This window comes from Excalfactoria chinensis, chromosome 2, assembly GCF_039878825.1.
Source record: "Excalfactoria chinensis isolate bCotChi1 chromosome 2, bCotChi1.hap2, whole genome shotgun sequence".
Classification (NCBI taxonomy): Eukaryota; Metazoa; Chordata; class Aves; order Galliformes; family Phasianidae; genus Excalfactoria; species Excalfactoria chinensis.
In genome coordinates, this window is record NC_092826.1 from 123,140,378 (window position 1) to 123,162,872 (window position 22,495).

The following is a 22,495-nucleotide window of genomic DNA, read 5'->3' on the forward strand; positions in this document are numbered from 1 at the left end:
ATGTCTCGGTTTGTGCTAGCAGCCAGCAGCTCTGGGTGGTGGACACACAGCCTGGGGCTCCTTATCTCCACAGCACAGTGCTACGACCACTGCCATATGGATCAGGTCTCACATTGTTTGAACACTCAGGTCTCAGTCTGTAGATAAGGTTAGCAGATGTGCCATACAGAATCTCAGTCTCTCCCCATCCTCACCAAAACATAAAAGCGTATGTTTCGCTTTCAGCTTCATACCGTGCAGCCAAAAAGTACTGCAGCAAACGGCACCATATATGTGCAGCTAAGACCACAGCAAGTACCAGAGTTATGTGTATACACAGGCACGCTTCACATTCAATTAATTATCAATTGGGAATCCTTTAGTTAGAAGACCTTGACAGAGGTGACCTAATTCAAGACCTTCTGCCAACTTTGTGCTTGAGGTGAAAGAAACAACATAGCAGGCAAAAAAAATGTGGTTAATATGAGCCTACCTTTCACCTTAGTGTAACACTTGTAGGTCAGTTCCAACTCAATATCTTTCCAGAACATTTTCCATATTTACTAATTCTGGGTGTCCCTGTTACCTAGCTAAGGCAATTTTTTTGGACCACAGTTTTCACTTCTTTCTTCAGACCTTCCCAGCCTCTTTGTTTTCACAATGCAGTGCTGAAATGGATACAACAAATTAATCACATGTTACATGAAAAGTGTTTTTGTCTGAACTGAATTTGCCAGCTTGGGATTTCGCTAATGGCTTTCTGAGCTTCAATTATGACACAAAGTGGAGCTCATTACTTAATCTAAATTCTTAACATTAATTGTGATTTTTGAAATATTATTAGTTAGCCATTTATCTCTGAAGGCTTTTTCACAGTGTATTCATCGGGAACAAACACTATTTGTTTTCTGAAGTAGGAACTTTCAGTTTTAAAATCCCTCCTTGGATGTTTTTCATACTCTTGTACAGGACCTTATGAAATTTGATGAGTAATGCTTGATATATTTTCATTACAGTTCTGTACTACTATCTCTCTCATCATTTATTTTCTCAAAATCACTGATTCTGGATACACAAATTTGAAATACAATCGTATGTCTTGAACTGATTTAATCAATTAAAAACTTAAATAGCGAGGATAAGTATTATTTTTGTACTAGCACTGTATTTTTCATTTACTTGCTCTCTGTTTCCTTCTCCCATATTCTGATCCATGGAGATGTTTTGTTCCTTAGACCAGGACTATTCCATATTGTCGGTACTTCCTGCATTGCTTGTCCTCCTGCCCTGAATGTTGCTAACACAGCTTGCTGGGACAAAGTGTTGAGAGGACAGATTTGTAGATAGTACTTGCTCACTACTTTAGGTTTATGGCAATAATCAGTGAGGTACTCAAGGGTAAATACAAGCAATCAAAATTTAGCTACGTCTAGATTGAACAACACAGCATCTATGCGCTTTTTGTTCATGTCATCCAGACACATCTATCTATGATATCCATCACTGCTGTTGGAATAGGATAGGAGATGCCTTCAAAAGATGTGGTGCAGAATGGATTGCACGTCTTGTGGAAAGTACAAGATGTCTTTCTGTTTGGTACATCTGAAGCAGTTAGAGTTTTGTACTGTTATAGCAAGATAAATGATTCTTATTAAGCCATTGACTATATAGTTTATCAGCTGGTGAAGGAAAACAAGTGTCACAAACACAGGCTGAAGTACAAGTTTATACTCCTGATATGAAAACATAAAAATGTAAAAGTTCTGGTGTGAACTTTTAGAACTCGTATGAAAACTGTTGTTTCTATGTATTCAAAACACACTGGTTTGAGCTGCCATTGTGTATTGTCCTATTTCGTCCTCTTCAGAAACAAAAGTATAATTCAAACTGTGCCGTTGAAGGATGCACGTGTGTGAAAGTGAGATGAATGCCCCCTTTATGAGATTGCTTTATCCAAACTCAGTGTGCTTTTTGCTATAGTGGACAAACTGGATTCTGTACAATAAATATTTTCTTTATGGGATATTTTGGACTCTACTACAGTTTAGCAATCCTGACACTTTGTTGCATTGTTAGGCTTGGGTGGATTGATATATAGACAGTCACATAACCTGTGTAATTGGCTTTTCTGCACACCACGCTGGCAGGCTCTAACAAAAAACTAACTCTGCTAATGTTCTAATTATATGGAGGGACATACAAAATGCTTACATCTCAATTTGAGTACCATTAACTTCAACAGTACTGTTCGTGTGGGTAAGCAGAGCATGTGTTTAAAGTGAACTGTTAGTACAAGTAAATTCCCTTCCTAACAGTATGTAATATTCCTCTTAAACAAAGAAGCTTTGATATGTGATCAGCATGTCTTGTGCAGCTTTGTCACAGGGCTCACAGGACACACAATTCAGTAATATTAAAAACACCTTTTTGATTTCCAGTATGTTTCTACAGTAACTTGCTTGCATGGCAATCTCTGCAGAGAACACTGTGTCCGTTGCTAGTTTCAGAGCACACACAATCTTTGCTTGGCATTTAGCTTTGTTTCAAGCACTTGAGTTCATAAGGACTCTTTATCAAGGGCATAGAGTTCCAGTGTAATGTTCGTTATGGTCAGTGGAAATATTTCTATCTTCTTTGTTAGCAGAGTGATAGAGACTAATTTTAACCTTGTCATTGGTTGAAATCTGGTCCAAGTAGTCAGCAAAGAAGAGTGACCATATAGGGTGGAGTTGGTTTGGCCACATTAAGAACAGCTGTTTGTGCCAAAAAAAGCATTAGGACAAGTGGTTCCCCGTGGCAGCATCAGGAAACTGGCACACAGTGATGCTGCTGCCGGCATCCCAGGGAAACTCAGGCACCCAGCAGCTCACACATTATCTGCTTCCTACAGGAACACCACAAAGCATCATCGTAAGATTACTAAGGCAAATAGTGCAACAACTACTTCGTGTTTACCTTCAGTGAACTTGTTATCATTTAAGAAAACTACAAAGTAAACATATAGAATGTTATGTAACATGAGCTGCAGATAGTACTTGGAATATGGAAAAAAATAGGAAGACATGAGCTCTATTTTCTGGCATCAACATGTACAAATATTAAGTACAAATTTGCACATCACAATTTTTAATGTGGTCAGGACATATAAAGTTTATTATTTTATTACTTGCCTAGTTGTAAAGTTATGTATTTGAGGGAACTCCAGCTGCATGCTTCATGTAATTCGACTTGCATACTTCATGTATATTGAGGCCAAAAAGGACAATTAAATAATATTAGCCTGACTTCTCGTATGACACAAGACACTAGACTTACTGTCTTGGTATGTTTCATATATTCTCTTTATTTAAAGAAATATTCAAGAGTACCATAAGTAAGCCATGCAATTTGGGCACTTACAAAATACTAAGACACAAAATACACTTATAGATGGAAAGTAAATCACTGTAGTCTAGAGCTTGGGATATCGACATGTGGCCTGTAACGGATAAATTTTGTCTTAGTCATATCATTGTATTCTTCATCTTGGAGATCTTTTCTAACCTTGGTGATTCTACAATTCTATGATTCAACAATTCTTGTGCGCTGCAGCATCTTTTATGCCATCCAAAACATCTTGTACTTGTCCTGTCAAAGACAAAACCTGTGATTAAATGGTCTGCTGGCACCTTCTCCATTCGGAACCTTCCTCCTTTCTTTTGATTTTATTTTCTGCTCAGCTTTCAGTTCTGAAAGCGATACATGCAATACACTGCAGTGAAAATCTTGTTAAAAGCAAGGTCAGAAAGACTGATCCCAGACACTACCTTTGGTCTTCATATCAATCTCCTTGTTAACAATACACTGAACTGTCATTTTCCTGGATTTATACACCTTATCTTCACAGTGCAGCAGCTAGCAAACAAATACATGCTAAAATAAATGGGGATGCCAAGTATAATACTCCTCCAGGGAACGGGAACGGCAGTGAACCTTCTCTCCAATGGACACAATGGTTTTGTTTTCCTCTAAAAATTATGCTTGTCTAATGCAGATGTGTATCGTGTGAGAGATTATTTAAAATATCAGAACTTCCCTAGCAAACTCATCTACAAGCTACTGTTTCTACGTATCTCTTCCTAACAAAAGACTACGGGGAAATGTTTCACAGTGAACCCTCAGAATCTGGCACTGTGCTTCAAAACGATAAACTTGTCAAAAATGTAGTAACAACTAACAAATAATAAACAAACAGCAGCTACAAAAATGAGCAGTTACTTAGACATCAGTGTTCTACATGGTTTAACAAGTTACAAACAAAGGAATAGAAAGGTCACTGCACTAACATTTGCAAGTGGTTTCATAATTGCTTCATCAGTATGAGATGAGTACTGAGTGGCCTACAAGTAATAATATATTGTTGGTTTTGGTAAACTTCTTGGTGTGTAGCTGTCCATCCTCAACAACTGGTCTGTCAGTGCATGTTGCCAGTTTTGCTACAGAATATGAAGACGCTGAACTGCACGGTCTGCTTCTGATTTTAACATGTTGTCAGTGTCAATGACTAGAAGACTTTAAACTTCATGGTAGTTAAATTAGAATATTGATGTGTTTACAGTAGTCTTTTACAAAACCACTCTAGCTCAGTGTTAGCTGGTAGATAAACTATGCTCTATTTTCTAAATACTCTCCATCTTAAGTTTAGAAAACACTGGGGTGGCGATGCTTTGCATTTTCTTTTGTACTTTAAATAAAAAAATGTAATCTTTGTGGCTGTCCTACACACTGTATCATTTTTCCCTATAAAATGTACTTGCATACATCCATAAGTTCTTAAGCAGTGGCTTCTAATATTGTTAGTACTGTCAAAACGTCACATATATATATAGTGACATGATTTGAATATCAAGGGCAAGTTATTTGATAGTGATTCATGGCAAAATTAATTTTAGAAGTATTTTATGTCTTTATAACTCAGCAAGTGAGTTGCATTGTCATTTAACTGAATGTACCCCTTTTCACATAGCAGCATCTGAACAGTAGTGTGACATATAAAAGGGTAAGGCTGCTGAAACAGAAGATGCCTGCACCAACGTTTGGACATGCTCTATATGAACAAGAGTAGCACATATTTAGAAAGAAAAGAAATAATAAACTTCCATAAGGCTATCTAAAGGCAAGTATTACATCAGGGAACTGTTGGGCAGAGAAGTTCCTCTATGAAATTAATAACCCTTTGCAGAGGACACCTTCAGAAGGAGGTTTGAAATAGAAATGGATGAATAATCCCCTGAACATACCTGTTTTTCTTGATCCAGTTTGGTGAAGTTGGTATACAGTCCTCAGCAATTCCTTCCCAGCTCTTTCTTTACATGAGATACAGTTGCAAGGTGAGGAAGATAAATAACATGATCCACCAGGGAACTCTTCTGTGGTGAGGTATTTTTCAGTTGGATCAGCTGATTGTGCAGCCACAAATGAATGGATCAGATTCTAAATCTGATATGAGAAACATGGTGGCAGAACATAGTTGTGGGCACTGTGGGCACAGAGAGTGCAGTACTGCTACGGTTTGTATCAGCTGCAGTTACCCTGAAATTAGATGCGGTTTGACACTGCACCCTTGGACTAGACTGCGTACTTTCAGATAGTTGACTTAGGCAGTAAGAGTCCCATTTCAAACACAGTAGAAAATAATAGAAACATTTTGAACTACATTAAATAAAGGAAGCTTAACACACCCTTCTTAATAGCATGCTCTTTATACTACTCACTCATTAAGTGGAAAATCTGGTTTCCATGGCCATCTCTGTCTGAGAAGGCAAAGCCCATACTTCATGGAAGAGTGCTCTAACCATTGTCCATTACTGTGCAAGGGATAATGTTAGAGCCATGGGACAGAAGAAAGAGGAAGATACAGTATAGTATCGAGTATTTGAAAGAGCTGCACTTTAGACTGTGTTCAACAGAAAAAAAACCCCAACAACCAAAACAGTTACAGAAACAAAACAACAGCCATGACTATAAAGCCTTAAAATGCTCCCTCAAAATGTTGAATGGTGGAAATCAAGATGGGTCGGAATCCACATCTCTCTCCACATCTCTCATGCTTGTTCTTACTATGGGACTACAGTGCCTGTTTTAAAAGGAAACTTACAGTTCATTTTGAAACCTGTCAGGAGAAGAGACAAAAAAAGGAGGGGATAAAACATCTACCTTGTCTCTGAAACATCTACTGTATGTCTCCCATACTCATGGTGGGGAATGATGAACAGTGAGGAGGTAAAGCCTCCTCTGAGAATACCTAGCAGGTGTCATTAAACTGAGGCAGGATCTAAAAAGAGAATACTAAATTCCTTAGAAGGAGTCTGTCCTAAGCAGCACATCAATGCTGACCTGCAGCACAGGGAAAGAAACAGAGCTTAAGATCCTGGAAAAAAAATTAAGGAAAACAAGAAGTGCCTAATGAAAGCAAATCCCCTTGGGAAGAAGCTTGCTGCGTATCGTCAAAAGTCTGCCTGATGTACAATTACATTTGATATTGGACATGGTTAGGGCTATTGATTTCACTGAATATTTCTTCACTGCAAATACGAGCAGCACCTTTTTTAGCTTTCATTTGCAGACTTGTGGTGTGCCAGCATTACTTTCTGATGTCTATGACTCTTCCCTCTTCACACACAAATATTTGCCTGGTGTTTGGCTTAATTTGCTACCCAACTAGCCTACAGTAATTAAACAAGTCCTTCAGGATAATGAGTTTCATGTGACAGCAGGAATAGGCACAATGTGTCACATCCTATGAGTCAAATTCTTACAGCAGGATAGATTTTATTGATGCCAATGAGGACATGAAGTGAAGATGCAGGACATGGCTGGGGAACAGAGGTGGTGGTCGTAAGAAGTCCTGGAAAAAGCTATAAATTTCAGCAGAATGTAACCTGCTCTGCTTTGCGTTGCAGCAGCTTCACCTCAAACACTGTGTGCAGGATTGGGCACCGCAGTATAAGGACAGAAATCTATTCAAGAGAGTCCAAGGGAGGGCTAGTAAACGGTCTGGTGGGCAAGATGTGTGAGGAGCAGCTGAGGTCCCTGTGTTTTCTCAGCCCAGAGCAGGGGAGCCGAGGGGAGGCCTTATGGTGGCTGCAGCTCCTCACGGGGAGCGGAGGGGCAGAGCTGAGCTCTGCTCTGTGACCGCGGCAGGGCCCGAGGGAACGGCATGGAGCTGTGTTAGGGGAGGGACAGCTGGGGGTCAGGGAAAGGGTCCGCACCGGGGGGCGGTGGCACGGCCTCGAGGGCAGGAGTTCCAGGGGCGTTTAGACAGCGCACTCAGACGTAGGGTTTGGATTTTGAGTGGTCCTGTGCGGAGCTGGAGGTTGGACTCGATGACGGCGCCCCTTCCGACTCGAGACATCCCACTATTCCGTGATTCTGTAGCTGTGGAGAGGCGCACACAAACACGTGCCATGCTGTGAAATACTGTCACAATCGCCCCACATCTGGGCAATAGTGCCACTCATTTCAAACGCACGATGGCATTACAATGAAAACACTAATTCAGCCCGACGAAGCTCGGAACACTTTCCACGGAGAGCAGGTGTGTCAGAGCACGAACCCGACCTATTAAAAAATAAAACCAAATAAAAATGCCCTGAGTCCGCTTTTCCACCGAGCCGGTCGCGTGTGAGGGAGGAAGGTGCCGGCGCCCCCGGGGTTCAGTAGCAGAGAGACCCTGGGGGCCGCTCGCCGCGGCAGTCCGGTCCGCGGACAGAGGGGCGTCCCCCGCGCGGGGCTCCACTCCCCCGGAGCCGCGTCGGAGCACGGCGGGGCGGGCCGCATCGCTCCCGGGGGTGGCAGGGCCGGCCCCGGCTTCCCGGCATGCTGCGCGCGGCGGGCTGGCTCCGGAGCCCTGGGAGGCGGCGGCGGCGGCGGCGGAGGCGACCCCGGGAGGAGCAGCGGGAGCCGCCGCGGGCCTGTCGTTCGGTCGCCGCGTTGCCGGGAGCGGAGGGGTGGCCGCGCCGCGCCCCCGCGCCCCGCCATGCCGCTCTTCGCCACCAACCCCTTCGACCAGGATGTGGGTGAGTGGCTCCGCCGCGCCCCGGCCTCCCCGCGGTAACCCCGTGCCCGGGCCCCTACGGCCGCTCCGTCCGGCCCTCCCTCCGCCGCACGGCCTCGCCTCCGGTGAGGACGGCTGGCGGCGGGCGGCGGCGCGCCGGGCGGCTCCTGGCGGCGGGGCTCCGGCCTGGCCGCCCTGCTGCGGGCCCGGCCTGGCGGCGGGGATGCTCCGCTCGGGGCCGGCCCGCTGGGCAGGGGCTGCGCTCTGGCCGGAGTCCTGGCGAAGGGATGAGTAAAAGGCCCATCCGCAGCTGCTTCGTGGACAGGCGCGGTGCGTTCAGGGCTTTGAAATGAATTTTTGTAGGAGGCTTTTTGTTGTTGTTGTTGTTTTTTCCCCTTCATGTGCAACTTGACGTTTTATGGTCAGGTTTCATCCCCACCTTGCTCGTTCTGAGGCCACACTATTTGGAGAGGGAATATCAGTCCTGAGAAAGATTGTGCTTAGTGCTCGTGAGGCCAAAACAGAGGTAAAATAACACGTAGGCAGTCAAAAATCATTTTGCATATCTGATTTCTGGTTGTGTAACAGAGCTTGTTGCCTACCTGCTGCTGACATCTGCCTTACACCGAGAGAGGGATCCTTTGGCTGGGAAACAGCATCTCATAAAGTGGCTTTTTCATCTTTGAGCACCTCCAGTATTTTCTTACGGTGTAACTGCAGCATAACGCTGTTTGTGTTTCTTGGAACAAATTTCTCTGTTGGCTTTGTATTTACTGCGCCTTTCAACAGCAAATATACCATTTGTTTCTTGATGTTTACCCAACTTTAGAAGTCAGGGCTCCAATTCAATTATTCCAGTTCTTCAAAAAGCAACTCAGAGCCATTTGGAAAGTAGGGATCTTTACTGGGGGAAGGATTAGTGCATAAAAGTGGGAGTGTGACACAAGTTCTTCATGTATGTTATCAAAAACTCTTTATGTGTCATGTCTTAGTGAAGCATAGCTCCCATTCCTTACCATTTGGAATAATGAAGCGTGCCACAACCTTTTCTGGTGAAGGCTTCCCTTTAATTTGTAATTTTCTCGCTGGCGAAATCAACAATGTTTATTTCAAGAAGTTGTAAGTGTCTTTTCCTCATAATTTCACTGTCTTCTAATGTAACTTGGCCACTGAACATATGGAAGAGTTTGCACTGCTTGCCAATGTTCTGTGGACCATTAGGGGATTGAAACATCGGTAATATCTGTGAGAATTATTGGAACTAATAAGATTAAAATGTGATAGCTGGGGTTGGGCAAAGTGCCCATTTTCTTATCTCTTAGGGCTGCCTAACAGTGGTGAAGATCAGGCTGCCTGAGTGGGCTTATGGAGATCTGAGCCTGACAGTTGTGTGTGTCAGCACTGTGCGTTCCATGGCGTGGAGCGGCAGCACCCAGATGTTGGGTCAGTGGGTTATTTGCTCTTTTCTGGGGGCGGAGAATGCCAGCGCCTTGCCTACTGTGATTGACTCACATATTCTCCAGTAGATAGTTTTCAGAAGCTGCGTTCTGTGTATGGTGTGAATACAAATAATCGCTTCCAGATTGTTGTTGGAAGAACAGGCAGTGGGCAACAGGCTGATTTGCCCACAGGCAGTGAGTGCTGCTTCTTTCTTACAGCCCCCTTTCACGGTCCTCTGAAGGAGCAGCAGGCTGTCGGCTGGGTGGCAGCATGCTTTGAGAGGCCTGCTGCCTTGATCCATCACGTAGCTGGGTTTGTGCCAAGAGGACAGGAACAGTGAAGTCTCCAGGAAAGCGTCCCCAGGGCCTTCTTCCCCAAAGCCTCTCGGGAATGCGTTATTATCTGGATGAACTTCTTGGCAGGCTTCATCAGATACGTCAGCTGTAGAGCAAGCTCTCATGTTCTCGGGAAACTTCCAAAAGTTGTCAAGCGGTAGCGTTATTTTTCATTTCTCAGAGGGAAAGTTGCGTGCTCCGCTTTTGCTCTTTCTCAGCAAGAAAGTTTTCTTTTGAAAATCAGATTCCCGAAGCAGGAAGGTAGTCTGAAGCTATTTTTAGTTGCGTATAGAAGTTGGACATTGGTCTGGAGTAACTGTGAGTTCTTGTCTACTATTCAGTTCTGTGCAATAGTTGGAAATGATTTTGGAAATACTTTGGATGATGAATTGTAGTGAACACATCTGGGACGAAATTGTCTTCTGTTATTTTGAGGAGTGTGTCTCTAAGCTCAGAAGGAGAAATTTCTCTGTTTTTCTCTCCAGCCGTCAGTATTTGTCTAATCCTGTTAGCATGCTGCAGGTCCTGGTCATCCAGAATAGCATGCCACTTGGGGTCAGCTTAGCGCTGAGATTTTGAGGGGTGCATCTCTTCTTTAAACGTGATCAGCAGAAGAATGTTAAGACTATAGTTAGAACATTATTTTAATCTGCCCATAGATTTGGGGAGGTAAGCCATTATCATTCTCAAGGTGTCCTAATTTCTGCATGAAATCCAAGTACTTTCTCTTTTGTCAACCTTTTTTTTAACCATATTTAGGAATTTTTCTACACGAAGGGATGCTAATGAATGGTGGTGGAGGTTGGTGTGGATTTTTATGATCAGCTGTGGGAACATTTGACAGCGCATCCATGTAAGGTGTATAACACTGGAATATGAACAAAACAAAACAAACCCTTCAAGATACTGAACTGCTGAGGATATAGTTTAGAGACTAATCCTCTGTGTAGGGGTTTGGAATTAATGATGTTGTTATAAGTTTGATGGGAAGTCAAATTTCATAACTTTAGTCTTAAAATCATTCATGTATTGTTGCAGGTTTTTCTGTAAGTTTGACACAGGTGAGGTAGTGGTGCAGTGTACTTTAAGAACCAAAAGACTGTCTGCTGATCTGTCCTGACAGGCTAATTAGTGAAGTAGTGGTAGGTAGGCTGCGTTTGATGAAGAAGTAACTGTCGGAGCAGTTCAGAAGCGATGCTGCCTCAAGAATAAAATCTGTAACTCTGGACCTATGGCTATTTAATAGTAACTTGGTATCTAGCATTGCAGAAGTGACCTGTGTTGAAATCAGACAATTGGAAGAACTTCTCACTCTGTGCTCTTATTGTTTTAACACATTTCTGCAGCTTTATGGACTATAATAAACACACAGTCTGGTCTGAGTTGTTTGAAAGTGTATTAATGAATTCATTAACTTTTGAAAGACCATTTAGGATTATTTTTTAGAAGTTGATCCATCATTCAGCAGATGTCTGGAATGCCAATGGAAGTAACTCTTGGATAACGTTTCTCCCTTATTTGCAGCAATAGATGGGGGCACTTCTTGCATCTGCTTTGCATGTTATTCTTGTTCTCATTGTTGTTGTAATGGTATGAGGAATCACAAGAATGGGAATAAAGGAAAGAATCAGGCTTTCTATTTACTGTAACAGGAAATTAAGCAGGTAGTTTGGTGTTGTAATAAAACTATGAATTTGATAGCAGTGATTTTTTTCCCACATTTTCAACAGTAGTGTTTAGTGACCATTTTATGCTTGTAACTCTTACAGAAATATATAACTCTTAGAAATTTAATAACATGCATGGATTACATATGAATGTTGCTGAGTAATATCCTAAGCTGTGCATATAGTTTGATGCAGTAGGATGTGATAAATGCTTTGACTTTGAATCCCGTTGTGCAATTTCTTGTAATAAAATGCTCTTTAAACTGATTACTATCTATCTCTTTGTTACAATCTTTGTATGATCTATCCTCTTTGTTAGTCAACATCGTTACTCTATCCCCTTTGTTAGACAACACCTTCAAAACCACGCAGTTTTGTGTTTCTGTGAGCTGGGCTTTTCACTGTTTAGGACAGCTTTGGGTTTGCCAAAAGGAGGGAGATTTATTACATACGAGACTCTTGACCCTGGTGAACTGTGAAGAATGCAAGCCATGAGTTAACCTACCTCTGGCTGCAAGGCAGGATGACTTCCAAGGATTGGTTCAGTTTATTGTGAGACCAGCACTTTTTTTTTTTTTCTTGCCCAAGTGGGCCAACTGCTTTTCTCAGTGTTGTTTTAGGGGAAAGGATATTAACTGTGAGCTGAGCAGAAAGCTTGTAGAAAGGAGCTGAAGCCAGCCCCCTTTCAGTTCTTCATAAATGTTTCCATAAAACAAGAATTTCTTGCTTCGTTGTGTGGTCTCAATGAAGAATGGCAACACAGACAAGGATCCTGATAAAGTAAATACCTCTTCTATGTAATATTTCTCCCAAATTCTTTTTCATTATCACATTCTGAAAAAGAATCACCAGACTTGAGTTCAGCTGGACAAATTTGAAGCCAGTGTCATACATTCCTTTGGTAAAGGAGATTTTGTAGACCGTACTTTATTGATAATTCCTTTTCTTTCCTCTTGGGGATGAGATGTCATTTTTAAGGGCTTCCTCTCATTTCAACGTGTGTTATAACATCAACAGTTGGAGAAATCAAATTAGTTCTCCAGCATGTAAAATCTGTTCCTCTGTGATAAAAATAACACTATATCTTTGACGTGGATGGTGGTGTCCCTTGCTGATCTCCTTTCTGAAGTGCTGCTTCTGCTGGGGCTTAATTTGTGGGGAGCTGCAATAGATCCTGGCAGCACTTGTTTGTGTTACTGGCCTGTGATCCTCCTTGTGTATGGAGCCGTCATCATCTGTCTCATCTATCTCCAATGTGCTCACCTTCCTGCTCTGCTGTAATACCTCTGGGTGAAAGGCTGTTTAAATTCTGTGGATTTGTTACAGTTTGAAGTGTAGTCACTAAATCACTTTTGCCCAGCTTGCTAGGCATTCTTAGCAGATCTTTAAACCCTTTATCACTGTTCTGTCCAGCTCATTTTGCTGAGTCTCTGGCTGGGCTGCCTCTTTGACAGCGAAGTCATACACAGTCCTCTGAAGGAGTGAGCCAAGATGGCCTCTCAGCTGCTCTGCCACTGCTGCTTGTTTGCCGCAGGTCTGCTGGTGCTGCCTTCATTGGATACTCCCCAGAGGTGCATCCAGGAGGACTTTTTGAGAGTACTGTGAATGCAGTTAAGTGGAAGAAATTGGCTAATCATAGAGTAGCTTAGGTTGGAAGAGACCTTTAAGATCATCTAATTGCAACCCCCACGCCATGGGCAGGGCTGCCACACACCAGATCAGGTTGCCCAGGGCCTCATCCAGCCCAGCCTTGAGCACTCCAGAGACGGGGTATCATCCACAGCTTCACTGGGCAGCCCAGTCCATTGCCTCACTGCTCTCTGAGTAAAAAATTCCTCCTAACATCCAACTTAAATCTCCCTTCTTTTAGTTTAAAGCCATAAGGCCATTGCCTCTTGTCACCATCAGACCATGTAAAAGGTCACTCTTTCTCTTGCTTATAGGTGCCCTTCAAATGTTGGAATGCCTGCTCTCGCCCTTGTTATTGCAGCCCAGGAAAAAGTTGGCCTTCTTGGCTGCAAGAATACACTGCTGGCCCATGTGCAGCTTTTCATCCACCAGAACCTCCAAGTCCTTCTCCATAGGGCTGTTTTCTATGAGTTCTTCCTCCAGTCTGTACTCATACCTGGAATCACCCTGACCCAGATGGCTTTACTGAAGTTAACAGTGTGACAGGGAATTCTAGTTTTCTGTCTACAAATGCACTCTGCTGGAGGTTTATTTTCAGTCTTGCTTAAATCAAAATGAATTGGCCTTACTTTTTTCTGTGGCTCTGTGTGTGTGGTTAATAGAAAGAGGTGGTTTGTATAGAATTGTCAAATAAATGTGTTGGTCATTTTGACAGACAAAAAGAATTAAGTTAATCACGTGACATAGAAAGATATGGGGACAGAATTACATGGCAAGCAACTGCCAACAACAACAACAAAAACATGCAGTCAGTTTCATTTCTCTATTGAAGAGATTTGGTAGTTGTTGAAATCCCCAGATGTTGTAAGCACATATCTGTATTTATATTCATATATATAGAGAGGGGAAATTATTTAGCCTTGGGAAGGAAACAGGACTTTGAGTGGAACAATGGGAGAGAAGGCTGATGGGGAGCGCTGGATTGTGTGTCACTTCCATGGTGTTTACATTGGTGTAACAGATTATTGAGGACTTTTTGTTCAGCTGGAAACTTATAGTAATTTTCCTATGTACATGAAGACTGCCTTTAGCCACTCTTTTCTTTGTAACTTCACTAAGAACTTCAGTATCTCATTTCAGAGATATGTGACAGGGGGAGGGCAGTTATGTTCATGGAGTAAGTAAATACCAACTAGAATGGCTCAATCCTGGTTTAGTAGGACAGTCTTTAAGTTTTTACTCACATTTGTTCTAACTGCTTCAAATTATGTAGATTTTAAATGTTGGGTTTAGGGGAAGTTTTGAGCTGTTATTGCCATTTCTTAAAATTCTAGATTGTTTTAACATCTTTGGGAATATGTAGCAGAAAACAAATAGGTCAGTTCTAATATTGGAATGCTTTAATATCAGTGAAATCTAAACTTTAGATAACTTAAACCTGCAGTGTAACATGGTGTTGGCAGTGGATAGTCTTGCAAACTTCTGACAAGGCAGCACGGTACTGTTTAGGTGCAGAACTGTTAAGGGAGTGCAAGCAACTTGCTGATACTTGCATGACAGGTCTGGTGGGATGTGGCAATGTGCGTGTTCCTCTTATGGCTCCTGAGCATATGGAGAACTTCAGGTAGAATCACAGCGTAATTATTTTTGCATTACTAATAATTGTTGAACAATGTACAAAATCAGAGGAGAAAACAGCTCTGTTGGTGCTTCGAGTCTTTGTGTTTGTGTAAATGAGAGCGAAATACAGCCTCAGCCAAGTGGCTGAGCTTTATGGGGCAAGGTGTGAAGCTGGTGTGCTTAGGTGTCCTACCAGCTCAGAAATTTGCCAGACTGTTTATATTTTGAGTGCATGTAAGGCAACATAATTGCAGGTCTGAGGCTGACACAAAGTTAAAGAAGCCTTTCAGCTTTGCATTTATTTTTGTGTTTCGAAGTGTATTGGAAGAAATGATCTCTGCCTAGTGTTGGACTATGCGTTCTTAGCATTGTTGTTGATTTTTACAAGAAAGGTGTGCCTTTTTTCATGGCTGTCCAACTTTTTGGCTTGCCTGTACTGCACTGAGGAAACAGGCTGCATGTAAAATAAGTAATAAAGTTGGAGTATATAAGTAACATTTTTTTTAATGCATTTTTTACTAAAACAAAACAAAAACAAACAGAACAAAAACATAATAGTAGTGGGGTGAAACAGAACCTCCCCTGTCTCAGTTTAAAACCATTCCCCACTGTCCTATCAAAATAAATACGAGTGCTTACCTTACCTTGGTCTTTTCCTACACATCTGTTTCTTCAGATATGATACATGTTAGAGTCTGAATCTGAGGTAAGATGGAATTGCACTCACTTGGCATGCCAGCTCTTACGGGTACAGGAGAAACGTGAAGGGAGAAGATTGGTGGTTCCACAGTCTGTGCTTTGCAAAGTGGCTGAAAAATGTGATGTGCTGTATTTGTGTTGCAGTGGTTAAAGTTGCAGTGTTAATTCAAAGGCCTTGCCTATGCTAGAAAAATTTCTCCTACACTCTGGTGTATTAGTGATACAGATTTGTGGGAGAGCTGCTCTGGGAAATGAGGGGCAGGGTATGGTAATGTTTGCCTCTGGGTCACGGAGATCTGTTTTTCTTTGTGTTTGAAATGCAGTCAGTGAGTTTTAAAGAACTCTGATTTCATGAAGGAGCCAGCACTGTCTTTAAGAGATGTTTCAGTGCAGTCTGAAGCGTTACCTGATCGCAGGCAGTCATCAGGTAAGGTTTTAGCGGTAAGGTGTGTGGGGGATTCTGAGGTAAGCACTGGTATTGTGATGACAGAATTATTTTTGATCAGAGAAGGGAGGATGAGGAACATTTTAAGTTCAGGTTCCATCCCCTGTGTGAGGCTACCGCAAGTGTTCAGGTACGAGTCTGTGTTGCCTTCCCTGTCTCTGAGATAGCGATGTGCCAGTGGTACTGGATGTTGGGCAGGGTGCCACCTGTTAGCTGGGGTGTGCAAAGGTTGAGCTAGTGCAGACAGTTTTGGTTGCAGGTGTGTGCCTTGTGTCAGAGAAGAGCGTTAAGTGGTAACTGTGTAAGTAATTAAACAGCTCCGAGTTGTAATTTTGTCTCTGAAACACTGATGCAACACAGGGATTTCTTCCAAGCATCCCTGCTACTCCTGTTCCAGGAGTGGTGAAAGGTGACAGCCATGCACAGCTCAGAGAGTGACTTTTTTGTGTCAGTCTAGCTGAGCTTGGGCACTGTAAGTGTCTTATTATTAATTTTGATCCAAAGAAAGTAATATATGCTTATTACTAGAGAAGACAGAAAGTACTCAGTGACACTGGGTTCCAGGCTGGCATGTAGTGAGGAACCTTTTAGTGTCTGGTGTTGGAGACTTTGTGGCAATGGGCAGATTTTAGACAATCATAGGATCAGAATATCCTGAGTTGGAAGGGACCTATAAGGATCACTGAATCCAACTCCTGGCTTCACAGAGGACCACCCAGAAATCAGACCGAGTGTCATGTCTGAGAGCATTGTCCAAGTGCTTCTTGAGCTCCTGCAGCTGGGTGCTGTGATTGCTGCAGGAGCCCAACCACCTGACCAGACAGAGCAGCTGTGATAGTAAACTTGTAACTGTATTTGTGGATACCCTTGCAAAATATTCTCTTTTGAGAATTAGAATGAAGGTTGTAATTGGTGAAGTTGGTATGAACTAGGGATTCCATCAATCACTATCATATCTGTAGTTTTACCCAAACTGCTTAAATCAGCATAAACAAGAGCTCAGTGTCATTTTAAAACTCTAAGCATGCATTATTTTACTTGATGGCTTGCCATGCTGTTTCTCTATGGTGACACTTCATAAAAAGAAGAATTATTTCTTGCCAGAAGTACAGCCAGTATTACGCACAGCATAGGAGCCTAAAGTTTCCATCCTGTTGGATTCCTCAGCTCTGCGGCTGCTGAAACATGGGTGGTGCGAGGCTACAAAGCCCTGAGCCTGGCTGGAGCTGGGGGCTCTGCAGGGTGCCCTGTAGGCAGGGAGTGGAGCTGATCCAGCTCCAGCAGGACTGGCAGTGAGATGCAACAGGAGCCCTGGAACTGAGCTGTCTCTATGCAGCTGATCCATGGTATGGGTTGTGCTGAGCAGCACTTGCAGGGAATGCAGTGTAGGCACAGCAGCTCAGGTGCAACTCTGCTTGGGCTTAGTGTTTGTGTGAAGTATCTTCAACCACAGAACTGAAATTCTGGAGTAACAGAACAATGTTTGTTGACATAGACAGGCTACAATCTCATTGCTCTGTTCTCATGTTTTTGGCATTTTTAGTTTGTATACTGACTGGATTGTGTTTCTTTTATGAGGAAGGTTTAAAAATGGAGGCATTTATCTGGCTGTTGGCGCTGCTAGCCCTAAGCATGACTTGGAACAATAGTGGACTGAAAGTAAAATAAAATGTTTGTCCTCTTAGTGCCAGATGTTATCATAGCATCTATCCAGAGTTTTTTTCTTCTCCATAGTCTTGCAAATGCTAGTTTGGATTAATTAATCTTCCCCAACAATAAAGTTTTTACAGGAAATCTTTCCTTCCTATTTAGGACTAAGCAGACTGGCAGAGATCATACTCATTGCTGAGGCATATTTTGCAGATTGAGGTGAATATTAGATGAAGCAAGTATAGTTCTGTGCCCATCATTCTTCCCGTCTGTTCTCTGAAAGAGTGGTCAGGCACTGGAATGGGCTGCCCAGGGAGGTGGTGGAGTCACTGTCTCTGGAGGTGTTCAGGAAGCATTTAGATATTGTACTAAGGGACATGGTTTAGAGGGAAATATTGCTGGTGGGTGGGTGGTTGGATTGGATGATGTTGGACATCTTTTCCAACCTTGGTGATTGTGTTTGCAAATTGCCTTGTGGTCTCCGGTCCTGACCTGAATTATCATTTTTTAGATACCATTCCATACAGCTGCAGTTTAAACCTCAGTTTTCTTTATCACTTTTCTTTGTTGTTACCTTCTGTGTACCTAGGCTTTTCTAGGGGAAAAATAGGGAGAGTGTTTTTCCTTCTGATTTGTTTTCCACCAGTCTTTATTTCGTCATTCTTCAGGAGGGACTGTTCTTGTCCTGTTCAGAAGATTTGGAAGAGAGGGTCACAGTGGATTTTATCTGATTATCTTTGTAACTAAAAAGTAAAATATGTCATCCAAATCAGAAATAATAATGAGGAGATAATAATCACCGACCTTTCAATGAGTTGTAGAAGCCCCCTTTCTGATAAAGGAGGAAGGACATAGGAGAGAAGTGTATGATATAGCAACTTAGTGTCTGAGGATGGGGTAAATTCTGTTGTGTCTGACTGCAAACAGGGAAGTAATGCTTTGGGTATTTATATGATCTTAAATGTAACATTTCCAAATGAAGAAAAACAAATCTGTTGATAGCTGATATACTTCTACATATATATTTATCATGTGGAAAAAAAACAAGTGTGTATTTGCTTATTAGTTTAACTTTGCAGTTGCAAATGAATGCTTGAAAAGTAAAAATATTTAGTAACAACTGTTATATGAATTTATTAAATATACAGTGTCGTATGTTTAGTTGTATACAGAAATAGCATTGCGACATCTTTATTGTCAATTTTGTTAAATTATTATAGTTGTGTTTTGATTTATTATATTTGTATTTTGTTCATTAGAGAAAGCAACCAGTGAGATGAACACTGCAGAGGACTGGGGCCTCATCTTGGACATTTGTGATAAGGTTGGACAGTCACGCACAGGGTAAGTGATCTCAACTGTCCCCCAAGAACGTTAATTTTGTTATTTCAGTCTTATACTTGGATGCGAGGAATGAAAATTCTGACTTGTATAGACTTTTGAAGCAGCTCAGTTTTGTTTACTTCATGTACTTACTGAAGTAGATTTACTACAGTGGAAGGAAAGTATGGATTTTCTGCCCAAATATATTATGGTTTTTCCCTTGTCTCTTAAAATCAGGAATTGCATGCAGCAATTTTTCACCAGTGTAATAAAAACAACAAGCTGATATGTTTTATCAGTGTCATTGTAAATCCAGCAGACATCATCAGGGTTTTTTCTTGTACAATCATAATCTGGGTTTGAAGTGACTTCCAGAGGTCATCTAGTCCAACCCCCCTACTTGAAACAGATTTAATTAGATCAGGTTGCTCAGGGCTGTGCCTAGTCTTGAATGTCTCAAAGGGCAGAGTTTCTACAGCCTCTGTGGGCAATCCATTTCAGTATTTAATTACCCTCACAGTAAGCAAGTAAATAAATGAAGGATTCTACTATACGATTGCAGTTTCCCTTATTCCAACTTGTTTGTTGTATCTTACTCCATGACTGCAGTTCTAGCAAGGATCTGGTTTCATTGATGTTCTCTGCTCAAGTAGTTGTATGAAGCAGTAAGGTCTGCTTTTACCCTGCCCTTCAAAGAACTGAACCCATATGTTGGTGTCTTTTTGTATGTGACTCTCCTCTGGCCATCTTGATGACTTGCTGTGGTGTGTCAGCATCCTTCTTGAATGGGAGAACTCAAAATTGGGCGAAGTCCCAGTGCAGTCTTACAAGTGCTGTATAGAAAGGATGGAACACTTCCCTGGCCCTGCAGGCTGTGCTGTAACTACTATGGCCTGTGATCAGTTTGGTCATCTTTGCTGCCAAACTACACTCTATCACCCACTGGATCCTGCCAAGCCTTCCTGTGGATCTGCTCTTTGGGCAGTCAGCTCCTGGCCTGTGCTAGTGTAGTCCAATCCAGATGCAATACCGTGCCTTTCACTTGCTGAATTTAATGAAGTTCTGGTTTGCCTGCTCTCCTTGTCGTCCATATCCCCCTAGTAGCCCTGCTCTCTGGTATATCAGCTGCTTCCTCCAGCATGCTGTTGTCAGGAAATATGCCTCCTGTCATCTAGGTCATTACTAAAGTCATTTAGCAGCACCAGCCCCAGGAATTCCCTGAGGGACACCACGAGTTACTGCCCACCAACGGGGATTTGCACACTGCTGACAACTCTATGAGCTCAGCAGCCCAGCCAGTTTTCCACCCACCTTATCATCCTTTTATCCAGCCGGTATTTCACCTGTTGTTGATAAGGAGAATGATACGAGACCATGTCAACACTTTATTGAAGCACAAGTTTAAAGCATCCTCTGCCTCTCCTTATCCTCGCCACCAGTGTCTTTGTACAGTATACAATGAGGATGTATGTTTCTCCGCCTTGTTTTGAGAATGTTCTCTAACATCAGGGCTTTAAGAAATGTTCATTAAAAAATTGTGATTAAATGAAATACGCCTCTAATGCAGTCTATTAATGCTTCCATTACTGATCCTTTAATGAACTATCTCAGAGACTTTATGCAAGCCAGTTCCAGTGATAGGCAAGATTCAGGCTCACAGCGGCTTACCCTAAACAGCGCTTAAAAGTATTTAGCTGCAAGAGGCAGCTGCTTAGAAATACAGATAAAGCCAGTGATCTTCTGGCAACATAAAGCTACGTTTCTCTGACAGCTGGAATTTCTCTTATGATTTTAAAAACAGAACAAAACAAAAAAAAACAACAGTGGTTTTATCCTGCTGTGACTTTAACCTCTCCAATACTTACCCTGCTTGTAACATGCTGCCAGCTGACTCATTGCTTAACAGCACATTCTGTTAAAAACTTGCTGACAGTGAGTTTTCTTTGTTTGTATGGATTTTGTCATGGTATATAGCAAGGTAAAGCAAGACTTAATGTTTCCCATTAAGTTTAAATCAGATATGCTACACTTAATAACTCTTCTGAAATTAAAGTTATGGTGGCAAGGATACTAATCAGTGGAACTGGCTTCTGCTTTAGTTTTGTCACCAATGCACACTGTTCTTGGCAGAAGCTTATGCTGTATTATCTCCACTTTATTGTTTTTCTCTTATACAGTCTTTGAATAGCATGCCTTTCAACATTTTAAGCATAAATCACCATACACCTAAAGGGATTGTTTTTCTTAATGAAGTGCAACATTTTGTTGTGTACTCTTATATTGCACATTGTCTCGTTTGTCTGTTTGCTTTCAGAGTAGCTGTTGGAAACCTGCTCTGCTGCAAAGGTTTATTTTCCTGTGATAAACTATTTACAGTTTAGTAGTGGATTTGCCAGCTGGATATATACACTTGTGCTCCTGTTAGTTATTATATTGCTATAGCTTGGTTATGAAAGTCATCTTCTAATTGACACTTCTTTGATCCAACCAACAGAAAATGTTATCAAGTTGGAATTCCACTAAATCTCCTTTTTTAATTGACTGCTTTCTTAATTTCTAGTGAAGTTCAAAAACTCATTGATTGGAGTTGATAGAATTTTCATAGAAAACAGCCTAAGGACGCTAATTCAGTGATATTTTGAATAATGCACCTTTTTATATTAGCGTCTGTAAAGTATCTTCACATGCAGTGTGGGACTGGATACTGTATTGCATATCAGCATCTTAGAGTGATCTAAAATGTGTCTGAGTCAGTAGAAAAAGCTGTATAATCTCCGAATGTTTTTTATGAAGTAATGCAGTTCTGCAGTTGCGTTGTGCGTTTTTTTTTTAATCATGTGTTTTGGGAACATTGGCAGTATCTGAAACTGCTGAACAAGTTGCCTTTTCAACGTGAAAAGATGAGTAAAACTAAGATTGTTATCATTAGATGCAATGTGTTTTTCTGCCTTTTTAGACAGCATTATTGAAAACCTGTTTACTTTAAAATCTCTGATCATGTTTTGCTTGTTTAAATCATCTAAATACATGACAGGTATGGATTTTACGTATTGTTGATTTGGAATAAAAATGCTTACACAACTTAATCTGTACCTTATGACCTCTTAGTAAGATAACATTCTGACAGTGGAATTATGCTTGAAATGGGTAAAAGGGAAACCTAGCAGTTACGATATATTCTAGTGTGAGATGCAGCTGTCTTACTTGCTCTCTTATTTGTTATACTTCAAGGCTAATGCTGTAATTGTCTGCATTTGGCTTTGACAAGGTTGTAACTTTTGTTTTAACCTAGTTTGTATTTGTTTGAAATTATCACTACCTCAGTTTTTCTCTGGGAATGTTAGTTAATAAAAATGACTGGAAAAAAGATTGAAGTCAGTGAATGGGAGAAGACAGCAAGAGCTGAGGAGATAGAAACATTTGTTGCAGCCCTCTGTTGGATGGAGATTGGGATGTTGAAAAGCTGCCACTCAGGAATGGTTTGCTTTGCTGCTTGTGTAACTTCATTCTGATTCCTGAGAAGAGATTCTGGTCAGGTGATTCTCCTTGGTTGTTTCCATGCCTGTTGTACAAGAAGTGTCTTCCAAACTACTCATCTTACTTTGCCCCCCACATTACCCAATGTAAGCAGCATTTTACATAGTCATCACAGTGTGTCTCACAGAGTGATCAG

The 22,495-nt window shown here is 41.7% G+C and overlaps 1 protein-coding gene across 1 annotated transcript in view; it reads left to right on the plus strand.

Annotated features, from left to right (window-relative positions):
• The first annotated feature begins 7,822 nt into the window (after positions 1-7,822).
• Positions 7,823-22,495, plus strand: part of STAM (signal transducing adaptor molecule) — a 32,906-nt gene continuing 18,233 nt past the window's right edge. Inside the window, exons 1-2 of the mRNA XM_072327516.1 lie at positions 7,823-8,036; positions 18,759-18,843. Coding sequence (XP_072183617.1) covers positions 7,997-8,036; positions 18,759-18,843 — 125 coding nt within the window. The 5' untranslated portion in view covers positions 7,823-7,996. The remainder of the gene's footprint in view (positions 8,037-18,758; positions 18,844-22,495) is intronic.